At 38.4% G+C, this 17,566-nt stretch overlaps 1 protein-coding gene across 1 annotated transcript in view; it reads right to left on the bottom strand.

The window, feature by feature from the left end:
* LOC144242552 (rab proteins geranylgeranyltransferase component A 1-like) overlaps positions 1–17,566 on the bottom strand; it is a 95,574-nt gene that overhangs the window by 60,567 nt on the left and 17,441 nt on the right. The window contains exons 2-4 of the mRNA XM_077777522.1: positions 16,483–16,587; positions 16,062–16,125; positions 1,203–1,299 (exon numbers count right to left, since the gene is read on the bottom strand). Coding sequence (XP_077633648.1) covers positions 1,203–1,299; positions 16,062–16,125; positions 16,483–16,587 — 266 coding nt within the window. The remainder of the gene's footprint in view (positions 1–1,202; positions 1,300–16,061; positions 16,126–16,482; positions 16,588–17,566) is intronic.

Here is a 17,566-nt window from a genome sequence, read left to right as displayed (position 1 = left end):
CTTTCTTACAGGTCATTAATTCCTTCCTCTGTTTCCTCTAGCCTCCTATTTATCCCATGAAGTGTATTTTTAATTTAATTTATTGTGTTATTTCATCTATGATTAGTTCTTTTCATCTGTTAAGGGTCTCACTGATGTCCTCCACTTTTTCCTCAAGTCCAGTGAGTATCTTTATAATCATTACTTTAAATTCTCAGTCAGGTATATTCCTTATATCCATCTTGCTTAGGTCTCTTGCTATGGTTTGGCCTGTACTTTCATTTGGGTCATATTTCTGTCTCCTCATTTTGTCTACTTCTGTGTCTATTTCTCTGTGTTAGTAACGTTAGTTATTTCTCTTGCTCTTGAAGACAATGACCTTATGAAGAAGAGGTTCTATACTGCTCTGCAGTGCAGTGTTATTTGCTGCCCACTGCCAGGCACTTCAGGGAGTGGCTCCTATGTGTGTTGCCTATCCCCTGTTGCTGAGTCCTGGCCTCATTTTCCTCAGTCTAGTTGTCTGCAGAGGCTCTCTCTGCATGTTGTATGGCATTTGGGCCCAGCTTGGTGGGGTACATTTTCAGAAGGTGTGTGGCCTTTTTGTAAAATGAGACTTGCTGTTGCCACCAATGAAACTAAGATCCCACAAAACATGTGGGTCAGAAGACAAGGTGTTGGGTTTGCACAGGTCTTCTGGGCGAGGGATCCTACAGCACCCAGCTGGAAGGCAATCCTGACTGGGAAGGGGAGATCCATCTAAATCTGCGGGGTGCAGTGATGGGGCTTGGTGCAAGCAAGTTAGGTAGTAAATATTATGACTTCACTCATATTTAGGATTTAAGATACAAAACAGATGAACATAGGGGAAAGGAATAAAAAATACTAAAAACACAGGGAGGGGGACAAAACATAAGGCTCTTAAATATAGAGAACAAACTAAGGGTTGCTGGAGGGATTATGGGTGGTGGGGTGGCTAGATGGACAAGAGGCATTCAGGAAGATACCTGTTGGGATAAGCAATACGTGTTATATGTAGGGGATGAATCACTGGATTCTACTCCTGAACTCATTACTGCACTATATGCTAAGTAACTTGGATATAAATTTAAAAATATATATCGATATGGCAAAACTATAAACAGAACCCAGAGAACTTTATCAATGGCTACTCCCCTTTAGTCCCAAAACAAACACACAAGACAACCAGATTATACTATGCTTACATGTGCCTTTCATGCATGTCAGTGTCGAAGAACATAACTCAACGACCCGAACGGCTAAAGTTCCTGTTTCTTCTGCTGGCACTGTCAAAATGGAAATCTAAAAATAGAAATAAAATAGTAGCTATAAGTGTTAGATATCATTTTCATTCTTCTATCATTAGAGTTTAAGTAATTTCCAACTTACCTTTGGTCAAATTCCATTATGTTTGAAAAAATTTAGCTTTTAAGGATTTTATAACAGAATTTGAAACATGTAACATATACATGTGCCTGAATGTCCAATTTCTCCATTATTTATATACTTATATATCATATATGTTATACTCATATAATTAATTCATACACAAGAAATACTTCAAATGTCTTTAGTCTTTGTTAAATTCTTCACTTATTATTTTCAAAGGATTCAATTATGACTTATTATTTCTGAATTATATGCACTTCAGTATTTGAAAACAGATAATATTAAATTAATTTTCATTACTCATAATGACTAAAAGCAGTAGCTATAGAGTGTTAAAATTTAAAAACGTTACAAATCTGAAAGATATTGAATAAGCAAAGTGATGTCAACAATGTAGGCAAGCATATACCAAAATGTTTCTAAATGATTGTCTTCAATTTACTTTAAAGACTCCATTAGTAAAAATAGAAACCTAGAATTTAAAGTAAAATGGAAAATTATTTTAAAATAATGTTTATTAGGGCTCCTGGGTGACTCAGTTCGTTGAGCACCTAACTCTTGATTTTGGCTCAGATCATGATCTCAAGATTTGTGAGACTGAGCCACTACATCCAGCTCTGTGCTGATAGTGAGGAGTCTGCTTAGGATTCTCTCTCTCCTCTCTCTGTCCCTCCCTTGCTAGTGCTCTGTCTCTTTTAAAATAAATAAACACTTAAAATATTAATTAATTAATGTTAACTGATATGCGTATGCTGATATGCTACAGACACTAATAATATATTGTATGGCCTTATAATTAAAATGATAATCCGGTCAATGCTTCTTCATAAAACCAAAAGTTTAAATATTAATTTTCAACTTAATCTTCAGTCTGAGAANCATGGGGGAGAAGAAGGGGGGAAATAGTGGGGGAGGGGGAGAGAGGCAAACCATGGGAGACTCTTGAATGCTGAGAACAAACTGAGGACTGATGGATATTGGGGGGAATGGAGGAGATGGGCATGGAGGAGGGCACTTGTGGGGATGAGCACTGGGTGTTATATGGAAAGCAACTCGACAATAAACTATTTGTAAAAAAAAAATAAAAAATCTTATATAAAAATCAAAAAATAAAACAGAAAGCTCAATTTACACTGTTATCTGTGAGCACTATGCTTAGATTAAAAAAAAAATTTTAATGTTTTATTTATTTCTGGGAGAGAGAGAGGCAGCGTGAGCAGAGGAGGGTCAGAGAGAGAGGGAGATATAGAATCTGAAGCAGACTCCAGGCTCTGAGCTAGCTGTCAGCACAGAGCGCGATGCGGGGCTCAAACCCACAAACCGTGAGATCATGACCTGAGCCGAAGTTGGATGCTTAACTGACTGAGCCACCCAGGCACCCTCAACCATGCTTAGATTTTGACTGGTGATGTCACATTGATAGCCAACACAGGAAATGCCTACAAGTTCTCAAAACAGATATTCTTTTGATAACCGTGACTATTCTACTATCACATTACTTAGAAGTACATTTTTGGGCTTAAGATGTCCCAAAAACTGTGTTCTCCATAGTCCTTTTAACTCCCCTTTGCTGCTGAATGTCCATGACACAAAATGTTGTACTTTAAAGCGAGAGGAACCACCAAAACATGTATCTAATGTTATATAATAATTATCAAATGATTATGACTAAAAAAACATGTGTATAACCAGAAAGCTGCCTTGGGAACTGCACCAACATTCAGGTATAGCACATTTTATTGTGCTTTGTTTTACTGTACTTTGGTCTGTGGCAACCTTGCACTGAGTAAGTCTGTTGGTGCCATTTTTCCAACAGCATTTTGCTTACTTAATATCTCTCTGTCACATTTTGGTAATTCTCACAATATTTCAAACTTTTTTACTATATTTTTTATGGTGATCTGTGATCAATGATCTTTGATGTTATTATTGTAATTGTTTAGGGGTTCCATGTACTGTGCCCATACATACAGAACAGAAAATTTAATTGATAAATGTTTTGTGTATTCTTACTGCTCCACCAACCAATGTTCCCCAGTCTCTACCTTCTGCTCAGGCCTCTTTATTCCCTGAGACACAAGAATACAAAAATTAGGCAAATTATTAACTTTATAATAACCTCTAAGTGTTCTAGTGAAAGGAAGAGTTGTACATCTCATACTTTAAATCAAAAGCTAGAAATAATTAAGCTTAGTGAGGAAGGCATGTTGAAAGCCAAGAAAGACTAAAAGCTAGACCTCTTGTACAGAACAGCCAAGTTATAAATGCAGAGGAAAAGTTCTGGAAGGAAGTAAAAAGCGCTACTCAAGAATGATAAGAAAGGTAAAGAGATATATGTTGATATGGAGAAAATTTCAGTGGTCTGTATCAAAATGACTACAACATTCCCTTAAGCCAAAGTTAATTCAGAGCAAGCCCCTTACTCTCTTTAATTCTGTGAAGGCTGAGAGAGGTGAGAAAATCACAGAAAAGTTTGAAGCTAGCCAAGTTTGGTTCAGAAGGTTTAAGGAAGGAAGCAATCTCCATAACATAAAAGTGCAAGGTGAAGATGATGGACTGGGAGGACTGGGATTTCCCTTTTCCCTTAAACACAGCTGTATTGAGGTCAGATCACTTGGAACACCCAGGAAATTGATCTGTGGAGCAGCAGAAGGATCTCTACAGCTGAAGGAGGGGCAGCTTAGCAGAGGCAAGGTGCATGGATGTGAAAGGAGGAAAATAAAACAACATAGCCACAGAGGGGCAGAGAGACATGTCTCTATGGAGAGACAAAAGGGAGAGAAAGAAAGAGGGGTTGTGAAAGTGTGGCATCGAGTTAGCACAAGAGGAAAACCTTGGGGAATGCAAAGTATGGAGAGTGCCAGCTCTTTTTTGTACACAACCTTAGGAGCTGAAACTCAGAGGCATTGGAAATGTGTGACTTTTTCAGGAGCAGACCCGTGGCATACACTCCTGGGGAGTAGGGAGCTGGCCCTGGAGTGCATAGCGTGGTGTAGCAATCTCCAGGGCATACTGGGAAAGGACAGTCCCTTCCTGGAGTATTTGGAAAGAGGGTTTATTGCCTGCCTAAGGACAAAATACTTTGCAGGTGCCAACCAAAGGCCTGGATCCTGCAGGATCCCTGGAGGAACAGAGTGGATCCGGATCTGCACCATGTGGGGTCCATTAAGACTTCAGGATTTGAATCCTACCAGAGTGCCAAGGGGGGGCTACAGGAGAATAGGAATGCAGGGCAAGCTGACTGCCCTCGCTATACTGTGAGGGCTGCCTGAAGCAGGAGAGACTGGTGTGACCTCAGTTTTCCCAACACCAACACAGTGGGTCTTAAGAGAGCAGCACAGCAGTCACCAGTGGAGGCAGGACACACTCAGAACAACCCCACCCCTCTGTGCCTACCAACTGCTTATTTACTAGAGTATGACTGATGCATTGCAGCAAGCCTCTCCTCCAGACCAACACAGCCACCAGCCTCAGGCACCAACAGACAACCTTTTCTTTTCTTTTTACTTTCTTGCTTTCCTCCCTGTTTGTTTTTTTCCTTTTAAAATCAGGCTTATAGTTTCTGATTTTTGGGGGTCATATTTGTCTATCTATACATACATACATACATACACATACATCCACACACACACATATATATATTTTTTGATTAGGCTTTTTTTATTCTCTTCTGGTTCCATCTTTTCTTCTTTCTTCTGCTTTTTTCCCCTTCTTTCTTTTCCTTTCTTTTTCCTTGGAATCAACCTTATACGTTTTGATTCTCTGTTTGGTTTTCTTTTCTCCCCTTTATTTGTTCTCTTTTTATAGCATCAGGCTCCCCCCCTTTATTCCCTCAGGGTTACTTCAACAAAGAAATCAAAGCACACCTAGTTAAAGGCCCAAACACTCCACCATTGCAAGCAAGGAGGAGCTCTGCAAAGGACTGACCAGTGGGAGAGAGTAGCCAAAACACAACAGCAGAGTACATGTATCATGTACCAGAAATACGTCCTGGAGTGACAGGCCCTGGACACTGTATGGTGCCTTTTTAATATAGGAGGACTCTCAGGTGATGGACATGTAAAAAACCTTTAAAGCACACAAAAGGCAGACTTTGCCAAAATGACAAGACAGGAATTCTCCCCAAAAGAAAGGTCAAGGAGAAATCACAGCCAGGNGACACAGAATCTGAAGCAAGCTCCAGGCTCTGAGCTATCAGCACAGAGGCCAATGAGGGGCTCGAACCCACGAACTGTGAGATCATGACCTGAGCCAAAGTCAGAAGCCCAACCGACTGAGCCACCCAGGTGCCCCTAGGATGGATTTTTAAAATACTATAATGGACATGCAAAATAAACTAGATACAGTGACAGCAAAGACAGAAGTAGCAGAGGAGAGAATAGTTGAAACAGAAGATAAAATTATGGAAAATTATAAAGCTAAAAAAAAGAGGGAAGGGAAATTACTAGATCATGAGGGAAGAATTAGAGAACTAAGTAATTCCTTGAAACAAAATCATAGGCATCCCAAAAGAGCAAGTAAAAGGGGCAGATGATTTATTTGAACAAATTATAGCTGAGAACGTCCCTAATCTGGGGAAGGAAAAAGGCATCCAGGTCTAAGAGGCACAAAGAACTGCCTAAAAATCAAGAAAGGTCAACACGACACATCCTAGGGAAACTTGAAAAATATGAAGATAAAGAGAGAATGCTAAATGCAACTAGGGACAAAAGGTTCTTAACCTACAAAGATAGATACAGGGTTAGTAGCAAACCTGTCCACTGAAACCTGGCAGGCTAGAAGAGGGAGTGGCAGGTAATATACAATGTGAATAAGTAGATTATGCAGCCAAAAATCCTTTATTCAACAAACCTGTCATTCAGAATAGGAGAGATAAAGTCTTTCCTAGACAAACACAAACTAAAGGAGTTCATGATCCTTAAGCCAGCCCTGCAAGAGATCCTAAAGGAGACTGTGAGTGGAAAGCAACAAAGATTACAAAGGACCAGAGAACATTACCACAAACATAAAATCTACATATAACACAATGGCACTAAATTCATATCTTTCAATAATCACTCTGAATGTAAATGAACTAAATGCCTCAATCAAAAGACACAGGGTATCAGAATGGGTATCTATATGCTGCCTACAACAGACTCATTTCAGACCGAGGACACCAACAGATTGAAAGTGAAATAATGGAGAGCCATCTATCATGCTACTGGATGTCAAAAGAAAGCCAGAGCATCCATACTTATATCAGAAAAACTAGATTTTAAAACAAAGACTGTAACAAGACATGAAGAAAGACATATCATCATTAAGGGATCTATCCATCAAGAAGAGCTAAAAGTTTTAAATATTTATGCCCCCCAACTTAAAACACCAAAATACAGAAATCAATTAATCACAAACAGAAGGAAACTTATTGTTAATAATACCATATATGTAGGAGACTTTAATACACCACTTATAGCAAAGGACAGATCATCTAAGCAGAAAATCAACAAGGAAACAACGGCTTTGAATGACACATTGGACTAGATGGACTTAACAGATTTATTCAGAACATTTCATCCTAAAGCAGCAGAATACATTCTTCTTGAGTGCACAAGGAACATTCTCCAGAGTAGATCACATATTGGGTCACAAATCAGCTCTCAATAGATACAAAAATATTGAGATCATACCATTGTATATTTTCAGATCACACTATGAAACTTGAAGTCAACCACAAGAAAAAATTTGGAAAAGCCCTAAAATACATGGAGGTTAAAGAACACCCTACTAAAGAATGAATGTGTTAACTAGAAAATTAAAGAAGAAATTTAAAAATATATGGAATCAAGGCACCTGGGTAGCTCAGTCAGTTAAGCGTCCAACTTCAGCTCAGGTCATGATCTCATGGGTTCGAGCCCTGCATCTGGCTCTGTGCTGACAGCTAGCTCAGAGCCTGGAGCCTGTCTTCAGATTCTGTGTCTCCCTTGCTCTCGGCCCCTCCCCCGCTCACACTGTGTCTCTCTCTCTCTCAAAAANAGACCTATCTTAAGAAGCAAGAAAGGTCCAAATACACAACCTAACTTTATACATAAAGGAGGTAGAAAAGGAACAAAATATAAATCCCAAAGCTAGCAGAAGTAGGAAAATACTAAAGACTACAGCAAAAATAAATAATATAGAATAAAAAACAAAACAAAACAAAAAACCCAGAACAGATGAATGAAACCAAGAGCTGGTGTTTTGAAAGAATAAATTGATAAACCCCTTGACAGGGAAGAGATGTCCCAAATAGATAAAATCACAAATGAAAGAGAGATCATAAACAACACCTCAGAAATAAAAATAATTATAAGAGAATACTATGAAAAATTATATGCCAACAAACTGGACCATCTGGAAGAAATGGATAAATTCCTAGACATTCACACACTACCAAAATGAACAGGGAGAAAGGAAATTTGAACAGGCCAATAACCAGCAAAGAAATTGAATCAGTTATCAAAGTCTATGAAGAAATAAGGGTTCTGGGCTAGATGGCTTCCCAGGGGGCTTCTACCAGATATTTAAAGAAGATTTAATACCTNATAAATAAATAAAATAAAATAAATGTAAGGAAAGCTTCCAAACTCATTCTATGAAGCCAGTATTACCTTGTTTCCAAAAACAGACAAAGACCCATTGAAAAGGAGAATTACAGGTCAATATCCCTTATGAACCTGGATGCAAAAATTCTCAACAAGATACTAGCAAATTGAATTCAACATTACATTAAAAGAATTATTCACATGATCAAATGGGATTCATTCCTGGGCTGAAGGTTTGGTACAATGTTAGCAAATCAATTAACGTGATACACCACATTAAAAAAAGAAAGGATAAGGACAATATCTTTTTTTTTTTAATATTTTATTCATTTCTAGGAGAGAGAGAGACAGCGTGAGCAGGGGAGGGTCAGAGAGAGAGGGAGTCACAGACTGAAACAGGCTCCAGGCTCTGAGCTGGCAGTCAGCACAGAGCCCGACACGGGGCTCGAACCCACGAACCGCAAGATCATGACTTAGGCGAAAGTCAGACGCTTAACCGACTAAGCCACCCAGGCACCCTGACAATATTTTTTTAATAGAAGCAAAAAAGTCAAAATACAGCATTCTTTGTTGATAAAATTCCTCAAAAAGTAGGGATAGGAGGAATATATGTTAGCATCATAAAAGCCACAAAATGAAAGGCTCCTAACTGATATCATCCAAAGTGGGGAAACACTGAGAGCTTTATCCCTAAGATCAGGAACATGACAAGGATGTCTACTCTTACTCCTGTTACTCAATAGTGTACTGGAAGGCCTAGCCTCAGCAATTAGACAACAAAAATAAATAAAAGGTGTCCAAATCGGCAAAGAAGAAGTAAAATTTTCACTCATTGCATATGACATGATACTGTACATAGAAAACCCAAGAGACCCGACCAAAATACTGCTAGAGTTGATACATGAATTCATCAAAGTCACAGGATATATGATCAATGTATAGGGGTGCCTGGGTGGCTCAGTCAGTTAAGCGTCTGACTTCGGCTCAGGTCATGATCTCACCGTTTGTGGGATCCAGCCCCGCAGTGGGCTCTGTGCGCACAGCTAGCTCAGGGCCTGGAGCCTGCTTCGGATTCTGTGTCTCCCTCTCTCTCTGACCCTTCCCTGCTCATACTGTCTGTCTGTCTGTCTCTCTCTCTCAAAAAAATAAATAAAACATAAAAAAAGATCAATGTACAGAAATCAGTTGCATTTCTATACACGAATAAAGAGATATCAAGGACTCAATCACATTTCCAATTGCACCAAAACCCATAAGATACCTAGAACCTAACCAAAGAGGTAAAAGATCCGTATGCTGAAAACATAGAAAGGTTTTGAAAGACATTGAAGAAGACACAAAAAACAGAAAAATATTCCATGCTCATGGATTGGAAGAAGAAATATTGTTAAACAAATATTACGCAAAGCAATCTATACACATTCAATATAATCCCTATCAAAATAACACCAGTGNTACTGTACATAGAAAACCCAAGAGACCCGACCAAAATACTGCTAGAGTTGATACATGAATTCATCAAAGTCACAGGATATATGATCAATGTATAGGGGTGCCTGGGTGGCTCAGTCAGTTAAGCGTCTGACTTCGGCTCAGGTCATGATCTCACCGTTTGTGGGATCCAGCCCCGCAGTGGGCTCTGTGCGCACAGCTAGCTCAGGGCCTGGAGCCTGCTTCGGATTCTGTGTCTCCCTCTCTCTCTGACCCTTCCCTGCTCATACTGTCTGTCTGTCTGTCTCTCTCTCTCAAAAAAATAAATAAAACATAAAAAAAGATCAATGTACAGAAATCAGTTGCATTTCTATACACGAATAAAGAGATATCAAGGACTCAATCACATTTCCAATTGCACCAAAACCCATAAGATACCTAGAACCTAACCAAAGAGGTAAAAGATCCGTATGCTGAAAACATAGAAAGGTTTTGAAAGACATTGAAGAAGACACAAAAAACAGAAAAATATTCCATGCTCATGGATTGGAAGAAGAAATATTGTTAAACAAATATTACGCAAAGCAATCTATACACATTCAATATAATCCCTATCAAAATAACACCAGTGTTTTCACAGAGCTAGAACAAATAATCCTAAAATTTGTATGGAACCACAAAAGACCCCGAATAGCCAAAGTAATGTTGAAAAAGAAAACCACAGCTAGAGGTATCACAATTCCGGACTTTAAGATGTATTACGAAGCTGTAATCATCAGGAGAATATGGTATTGGCACAAAAATAGACACTTAGAACAATAGAATAGAGAACCTAAAAATGGACCCATAAATATACGGCCAACTAATCTTTGACAAAGCAGGAAAGAGTATCCAATGGAAAAAAGACAGTCTTTTTAGCAAATGGTGCTGGGAGAACTGGAAAGCAACATGCAGAAGAATGAAACTGGACCACTTTCTTATACCATACAAAAAATAAATTCAAAGTAGATGAAAGACTCAAATGTGAGACAGAAAACCATCAAAATCCTAAAGGAGAAAACAGGCAGCAACCTCTTTGACCTCGGCCTCAGGTCATGTCTCCGAAGGCTAGGGAAGTAAAAGCAAAAAAGGAACTATTGGGACCTGATCAATATAAAAGGCCTCTGCGCAGCTAAGGAGACAATCAACAAAACTAAAAGGCATCTGATGGAATGGGAGAAGATATCTGAAAATGACATAAGAGATAAAGGCTTAGTATCGAAAATCTATAAAGGACTTATCAAACTCAACACCCATGAAACAAAATTCAGCGAAGAAATTAGTAGAAGACATAAATAGACAGTTTTCCAAAGAAGACATCCAGATGGCCAACAAGCACATGAAAAGATACTGAAATCATTCATCACCATGGAAATACAAATCAAACCCCCAATGAGAGATCACCTCACACCTGTCAGAATGGCTAAAATTAACAACACAGGGAATAACAGATATTGGCGAGGATGTGGAGAAAGGGGAACTCTTTTGCATGAGACTCCTAAATACAGAGAACAAACTGAGGGTTGCTGTAGGGGAGGTGGGTGAGGGGATGGATTAAATGGGTGGTGGGCATTAAGGAGGGCACTTATTGGGATGAGTACTGGGTAAGATGTACTCTTACATCTCTATGTAAGAGATGAATCCCTGGGTTCTACTTCTGAAGCCAAAGGTACACTTTAGTGTGTTAACTAACTTGAATTTAAACTTTTTTTTTCTTAAAGTATAAGGTGAAACAAGTATTGATAAAGAAGCTACACCAAGTTATCCAGGAGATGTAACTAAGATAATTCATGAAGGTGACTACAATACAGTACCAATTTTCCAGAGATCTAACAGCCTTCTATTGGAAGAAGATGTCATCTAGAACTTTCATAGCTACAGAAGAGAAGTCAACATCTGGTTTCAAAGCTTCAAAGGACATGCTGACTCTCTTGTTAAAGGCTAATGTATCCGGTGACTNTGATTGGAATTGCATTGAATGTGTAGAGCGCTTTAGGTAGTAATGACATCTTAACTATATTTATTCTTCCTATCCATGAGCATGGAATGTTTTTCCATTTCTTTGTGTCTTCTTCAATTTCCTTCATAAGTTTTCTATAGCCTTTAAGAATTATGATAAATCTATTTTCCCTCTGCTCTCTAAATGGAACAACAAAGCCTAGATGATACAACATAGTTTATTGAGTATTTTAAGCCCACTGTTGAGACCTACCGCTTAGAAAAAAGATTCCTTTCAAAATATGATGGCTCATTAACAAAGAACTTGGTCCATCCAAGAGCTCTGATGGCTATGTACAACAAGATTAATGTTGTTTTCATGCTTGCTAACACATTGTTGCAGAATAATAACTCGAGTGCCCTTCAATGTTTAGCTGATTCAAAGAATGAAGAGGTAGACACAGAATGAAATGAGCAGTAGGCAAAAGTTTAGCAGAATATAAGATCAGAAAGTAAGAACAGTATGAAAGCTCTCTTTGTAGAGAAGGGGCATCTGAAAGTGAATACCCCTGACTATAAGCAAGAAACTTTATTTATAAAGGGTTTTGGTCTGTTCCTCCTCTTCTTTTTGTTTCTTTNCCCGTAGGGGCTGAGTTGTTTATTCCTGAGAGGAACATGAAGGGAGTAGATGGTATTAATTACATTCTTAAGAAAAACTTTGTGCCTGAGCGAGTTTTTCTCCTGGTCAGATGTTTCCAGCATTGTTTTAAAATATGTAGCTTTACTCTCAGGGACCTTTAAGCCCTAGCCTCTCCCTTTCTACACACTGAATCCTATCTTTACCNCATAGACAATGATTCCTCTGATGGATGTGGGCAAAGTAATTTGAAAACATTCGGGAAAGGATCATCTCAAGATGCCATTGAGAATAGGAAGAGTTCAAAATATCAACATTAACAGGAGTTTGGAGGAAGTTGATTTCAACCCTCATGAATGAATTTCATGAAGACTTCAGTGGAGGAAGTAACTGCAGATGTAATAGAAAAGCAAGAGAACTAGAATTAGAGGAGGACTCTGAAGAAGTGATCAATGGCTGTAATCTCATAATAAAACTTTAACAGAGGAGTTGCTTCTTATGGATGGGCAAAGAAAATGAGTAGTTCTTGAGATGCAATCTACTTCTAACAAAGATGCTGTGAAGATTGTTGAAATGACAACAAAGGATTTAGATATTACATAAATTTAGCTGATAAAGCAGCAACAAATTTTGATAGGATTGACTCCAATTTTCAAAGAACTTCTACTGTGGATAAAATACTATCAAATATACATTTGGAGTAAATTCAAGGTCCTCTCATTAGAGGACCTGGAGGCTCAGGAGATACCAGAGATGGGAGGAAGAAGTTGTTAGTGGGAAGGACATCAGTGCTTCTCATGAAGGCGGGGAACACTGGATGAGTAGTTTTGAGAGTGAAGATGGTGAGTTACATTCTGAGTATGATCAGTTTGAGGGGACTCTGGGATAGATGTCCAGTAAGAAGTCTTGCCAACATTCTTGGGAGATACAGAAGTGGCTGTCACCAACATTTATGAAGAGTTGGAACCATGAAAGTACATGGAGTCCAGGAGTGAGTGTACATAGAGCAAGAGGTAATGTGGGTTGAAGTGAGAATCTGGGAGAACCCAAGTATTTAAGAGGAGGATCGATAGAACCCACGAAAGAAGCAGAGATGGACTATTCAGAGAGTTATGAGAACCAGAAGAGCACAGTGTCATGTAATCTAAAGGAGTATAGAGTTTTAAGAAAAAGGGAATAATCCACATTGTCAAATGTACAGAAAAGACCTAATAGAAGAAAATCAAAAAGTGTCCTGTGCTCCTGATCATTATAAAGTTATTAATAAACTTAGCAAGAAAAAATGTGGAGGCGAAAGCCAGGCTGGTCTAGAAATGGATGAGAGGTAAAGAGCAGGAGGCAGCAAGTATAGATACTGTCTTGAAAATGTTGATGAGAGCAGGGGAGAGATAGGATACAATTAGAGGTGGGGGCAAAAGGAGCTTTGTGTTTTTTTTTTTTTTAATTTTTATTTTTGGAACAAAAATACCACATGTATATAGGTTGAAGAGAAGGTAGCAGTAGTAGGGAAAGGTTAAAGATGCAGGAGAGACGCAGGGTGGTGTGTCCGCGCATGTGTGTGTATCAAGAACACTTATGAATGGGGTTAGCTTTGGACAAGGAGGGGAGACCTCTGGTTAGTCTCTGTATTTGTATATCAGTTGTGGTTGGTGGGGCAGGAGGTCAAGGGCCATTGTGCTTAGTAGGTGGCCTTACTTTTCTCAGTGAAGTGAGGGGTGAGATGAAAGAGCTAAGAGAGAGAAAGGTGGGTAAAATAGTAAAGATTTGGACTAGACATTGAGAGGAAAGGGAGAGGGAGCTATCTGAGGCCAGTGGATAAACTAACTGGTGGTAGGTAGTGAGAGTCCAGCTGAATGAGGTTGGCAACCCTGAATCTGTGGCAGTGCCAGTCTTTGTGATTGTGTGTTTTTCTCAAAGATTCGTCTGTGATCCACATGTAGATTATAGCCTCATCCAGAGACAAGATTTTCCTCTGCGGGCACAGTAGAAGAACATGGCTACATAGGAATTGGTGTTGGGGGAAGGTCAGTTTAGAAAATCCAACACGTGGTCCAGGACACTGAAAAGGAAGAGGGCAGAATGGTAAACTATGAGGAAAAAGAGGGGACGAGGAATTGTAGGTCTCTTAATAGGTCACTAAGAAGAGTGAGTGGGGGTAAGAGAATGGAAGAGCTGAAAGGATAAGGGCAAATTAATGCCACTGTACACCTATAACCTCCAGACTCAACTGGGCCATCAACACTGTGCAGCCATCTGACAATGAGATAGGTCACTCTTCAACTCTCCAGTTATTATTCCTTGAGCTTTGACCAGTTCCCTACTCTTATACCCCATTCTCAGGGGATGACCTCACTTTATAATTTAAAGAGTAAATGGATCCCATCAAATGAGAACTCCTAGACCTACAAACGGTCCTGCATTCACCCTCTTATTTCAAGTGTCTCACATTCCCTCTAAGCGGAACACTTTTACCTGTTCTCTGAAACCCATACTCCTCAGCCTTTACCTGGACCTTGCTGAATCAGTTATCTTCCTTTTCTCCTGAATATCTTCAACCTCTTACTCCCTCTCTGCTAGGTCTACTGTATCAGTTGAAATAAAAACAAATCTTTTAAAGAAAAGAAAAGCCCTCTTCACTTCCACAACTCTCTTCAGGAATCACTTTCTCTTTCCTACTTTTCCCAGTTCAGCTTCTACAAAATTGTCTCTATTTTCTCTCTTCAATTTTCTGCCTCTCTGTCACTCTTCAACACATTCACAAAGCTTACAGTTTACTGGAAGATACACACAAGTCAAGTGGCAATTATAGAAAAGTGTGATGAACACTACAATAGCTGTTGTACTATTCTTTGTTCACACTTGTCATGTTGAATTATAGCTGCTATTTATCTGCCTATATCTGTATCTTCCAGACAGCAAGCCATTAGGGCAGAAATGCTATCATAGTTAGCACTGTCTCTTCAGATCTCAGCACACTGGATGGCATGTAAAAGATACCCACTGTTTACTCAATGATTAAATGAAAATATTTATGATCATATGCAAAACAAACATGTGTTTTATATCAGAAAACTTCTAAATTTTTTTCTAATGTTTCACTTATTTCTGAGAGAGAGACAGCATGAGCAGGGGAAGGTCAGAGAGAGAGAGGGAGACACAGAATCTGAAGCAGACTCCAGGCTCTAAGCTAGCTGTCAGCACAGAGCCTGACGCAGGGCTCGAAGCCATGAACCGTGAGATCATGACCTGAGCTGAAATCGGATGCCCAACAACTGAACTACCCAGGCGCCCCTCAGAAAACTTCTAAATTAAGGAATGTTTGAAACCTATGTTTACCAGTAGCATGTAGAAAAGGTCTTAAGAGTCACACTGAACTAATAAGTAAGTTGGTTCCATCAGTCACTGCGTGATATGATTAGAAGAAGGGGGCATCCTTTTGGAATTTAAGAGTACAGACTGAGGAAAAATCATAGGCATAAAGACATTCATACAAAGCTGGGAGTGAGGAGAAGGAAGAAGGTACTGAAAAGAACAATGGTAATGAGGAAGTATCAGAACCAGATATGTGTGCTGGTACTCATTTATACTAGACCTANAGAGGGAGACACAGAATCCGAAGCAGGCTCCAGGCTCTGAGCCATCAGCACAGAGCCTGAGACAGGGCCCAAACCCACAAACTGTGAGATCATGACCTGAGCCAAAGTTGGACGCTTAAGCGACTGAGCCACCCAGGCGCCCCACCTCCAAGAGTTTTAAATGTATTGTCTGAGGATTTTCTTTTTCTTTCCATAACTATATATTTTCAATTTCATAGAATGGCTGTTGAAACTATGATTTAGTCCAATTTGCAAAAGAATAAATCTGTTACATAAGATGTAATTGTTTATTTTGCTGAAGGAAATCTTTAAGAAACCAAGATTATTACAGGATTGTCATTAGGTATTTAAAAACGCATTAAATATATTAATGGCTTTGTACATTTTATTTCACCAATATTAATTTATACATATTACTGTATAGATTAATTTAACAATATTTATTAAAAAGTACAGGACTAAAATTACCTGTTGATCTGAGTCTGCTTTTAATATAGATCTATCCGTAATCAGGACTGACCTGGAGATCTGCCTGTAATGCACGAAACAGTTAATCAGCTATTCAGTTTCTACAGATAAGTTTCATTTATAGTTACATAACTACCAGATGTCATGTTTTAAAGATTTAAGTCATGATCAAAGTGTCACTTCCTCAAACCAAGTCAAGTTCTCCTTTAATCTTTCCTTGGCTCATGAAAGAAGCTGCAGAGAAGCCTCAGCTTATGCAAAGGAGTCAAAATTAGACTGGACTCCTCTACAACAAGACTCTATAAGAGTTGGATATATTGGATGTATTATTGGTTTGGTATACATTTGTGTCTAACGTGACGGACACAGTCATACAGAACTGTCAACCTTCCCTTGGACAGAGGATGGAGGGGTGCCTTACCGGTATTGTACATGTGAGCATGTGTTCTCAGAAAAGTAACTGTCCTCCACAAGGAAATGCTTAGAAATTATTCTCTGACCAAACTGATCTATGATTGCTTTACATCTACAAAGAAGATAAACACAGCAAAAAAAGTTCTCATTAATGATTACAGAATTGAAAAAATAATCAGCTATAGTTGTGAATCTAATAAACCTTTCAAAATAGTATACAATTTCACATTTTGACATAAAATTGACACTAAATTAAAGAACATATATTCTTGTTGCTATTCTGAAGTCTTTAAACTATAAGCATGGAATAGAATTTAAATATTTATTTTGAAGGTTATTAATAAGAATAATGTTAGTATAAGTATTACAGTAAAAGTATAAGCTTTCTAATGTTTACAAACATAAAAGCTTTGTCTTGGACACTGGGAACTCCTCAGTCTGCCCAGGGTAGTCTCATTAATCACTTGAGCAACCAAAAAAAAAAAAAAAGAAACAAACAAACAAACAAAAGAAAGCCCTACACCCTAAACATTTGTTGAAAATATGATGTTGCAATGGTAAATTCAGGGATGAAAAATAATTTAGTTTTTAAGAGACCACATGGAATTAGCTTAATGGTGATATAATTGTGGATATGTGTTTAACAAGTTGACTTTGATTGTTAAACTACTGTGTGGTTCCCTTTCTCCTGAAGATGCCATTAGAAGTGGGTAAACATTAATTAAATGTCCTTAGAAATTCAAAAACAAAAAAAGAAAGAAAGAAACATAAAAGCTTTTCCTTTGTTTAGAAAACAGACTTTTTTTTTCTTAATGGATCTAAGAAAAGAGGAAAGAAAAGATAATTAAATATCTTATTATACCATTCAGTCTCTAAAAGCCACTAAAGGCTTTTTATTTTTCTATTAAGTGTTGCTTTATTTTTTTTTAAGAATAGCTATCTGGTCACACGTGATAATGTTTTAAACCAACAAAAAAAGAGGGATAACACTTCTTTTAATATGTTTCCACTTTACTTCAAAGGATAATCACAGAAAGATTTCTTTCGAGTGCTATTTCTAAATAAGGAAAACACTTATGCATGTATATTAT

The sequence above is a fragment of the Crocuta crocuta genome, unplaced genomic scaffold (genome assembly GCF_008692635.1).
Source record: "Crocuta crocuta isolate KB4526 unplaced genomic scaffold, BGI_CrCroc_1.0 scaffold1002, whole genome shotgun sequence".
Classification (NCBI taxonomy): Eukaryota; Metazoa; Chordata; class Mammalia; order Carnivora; family Hyaenidae; genus Crocuta; species Crocuta crocuta.
The sequence above is the reverse complement of the archived record's forward strand: the minus strand, read 5'-3'. Positions and strand labels throughout refer to the sequence as shown.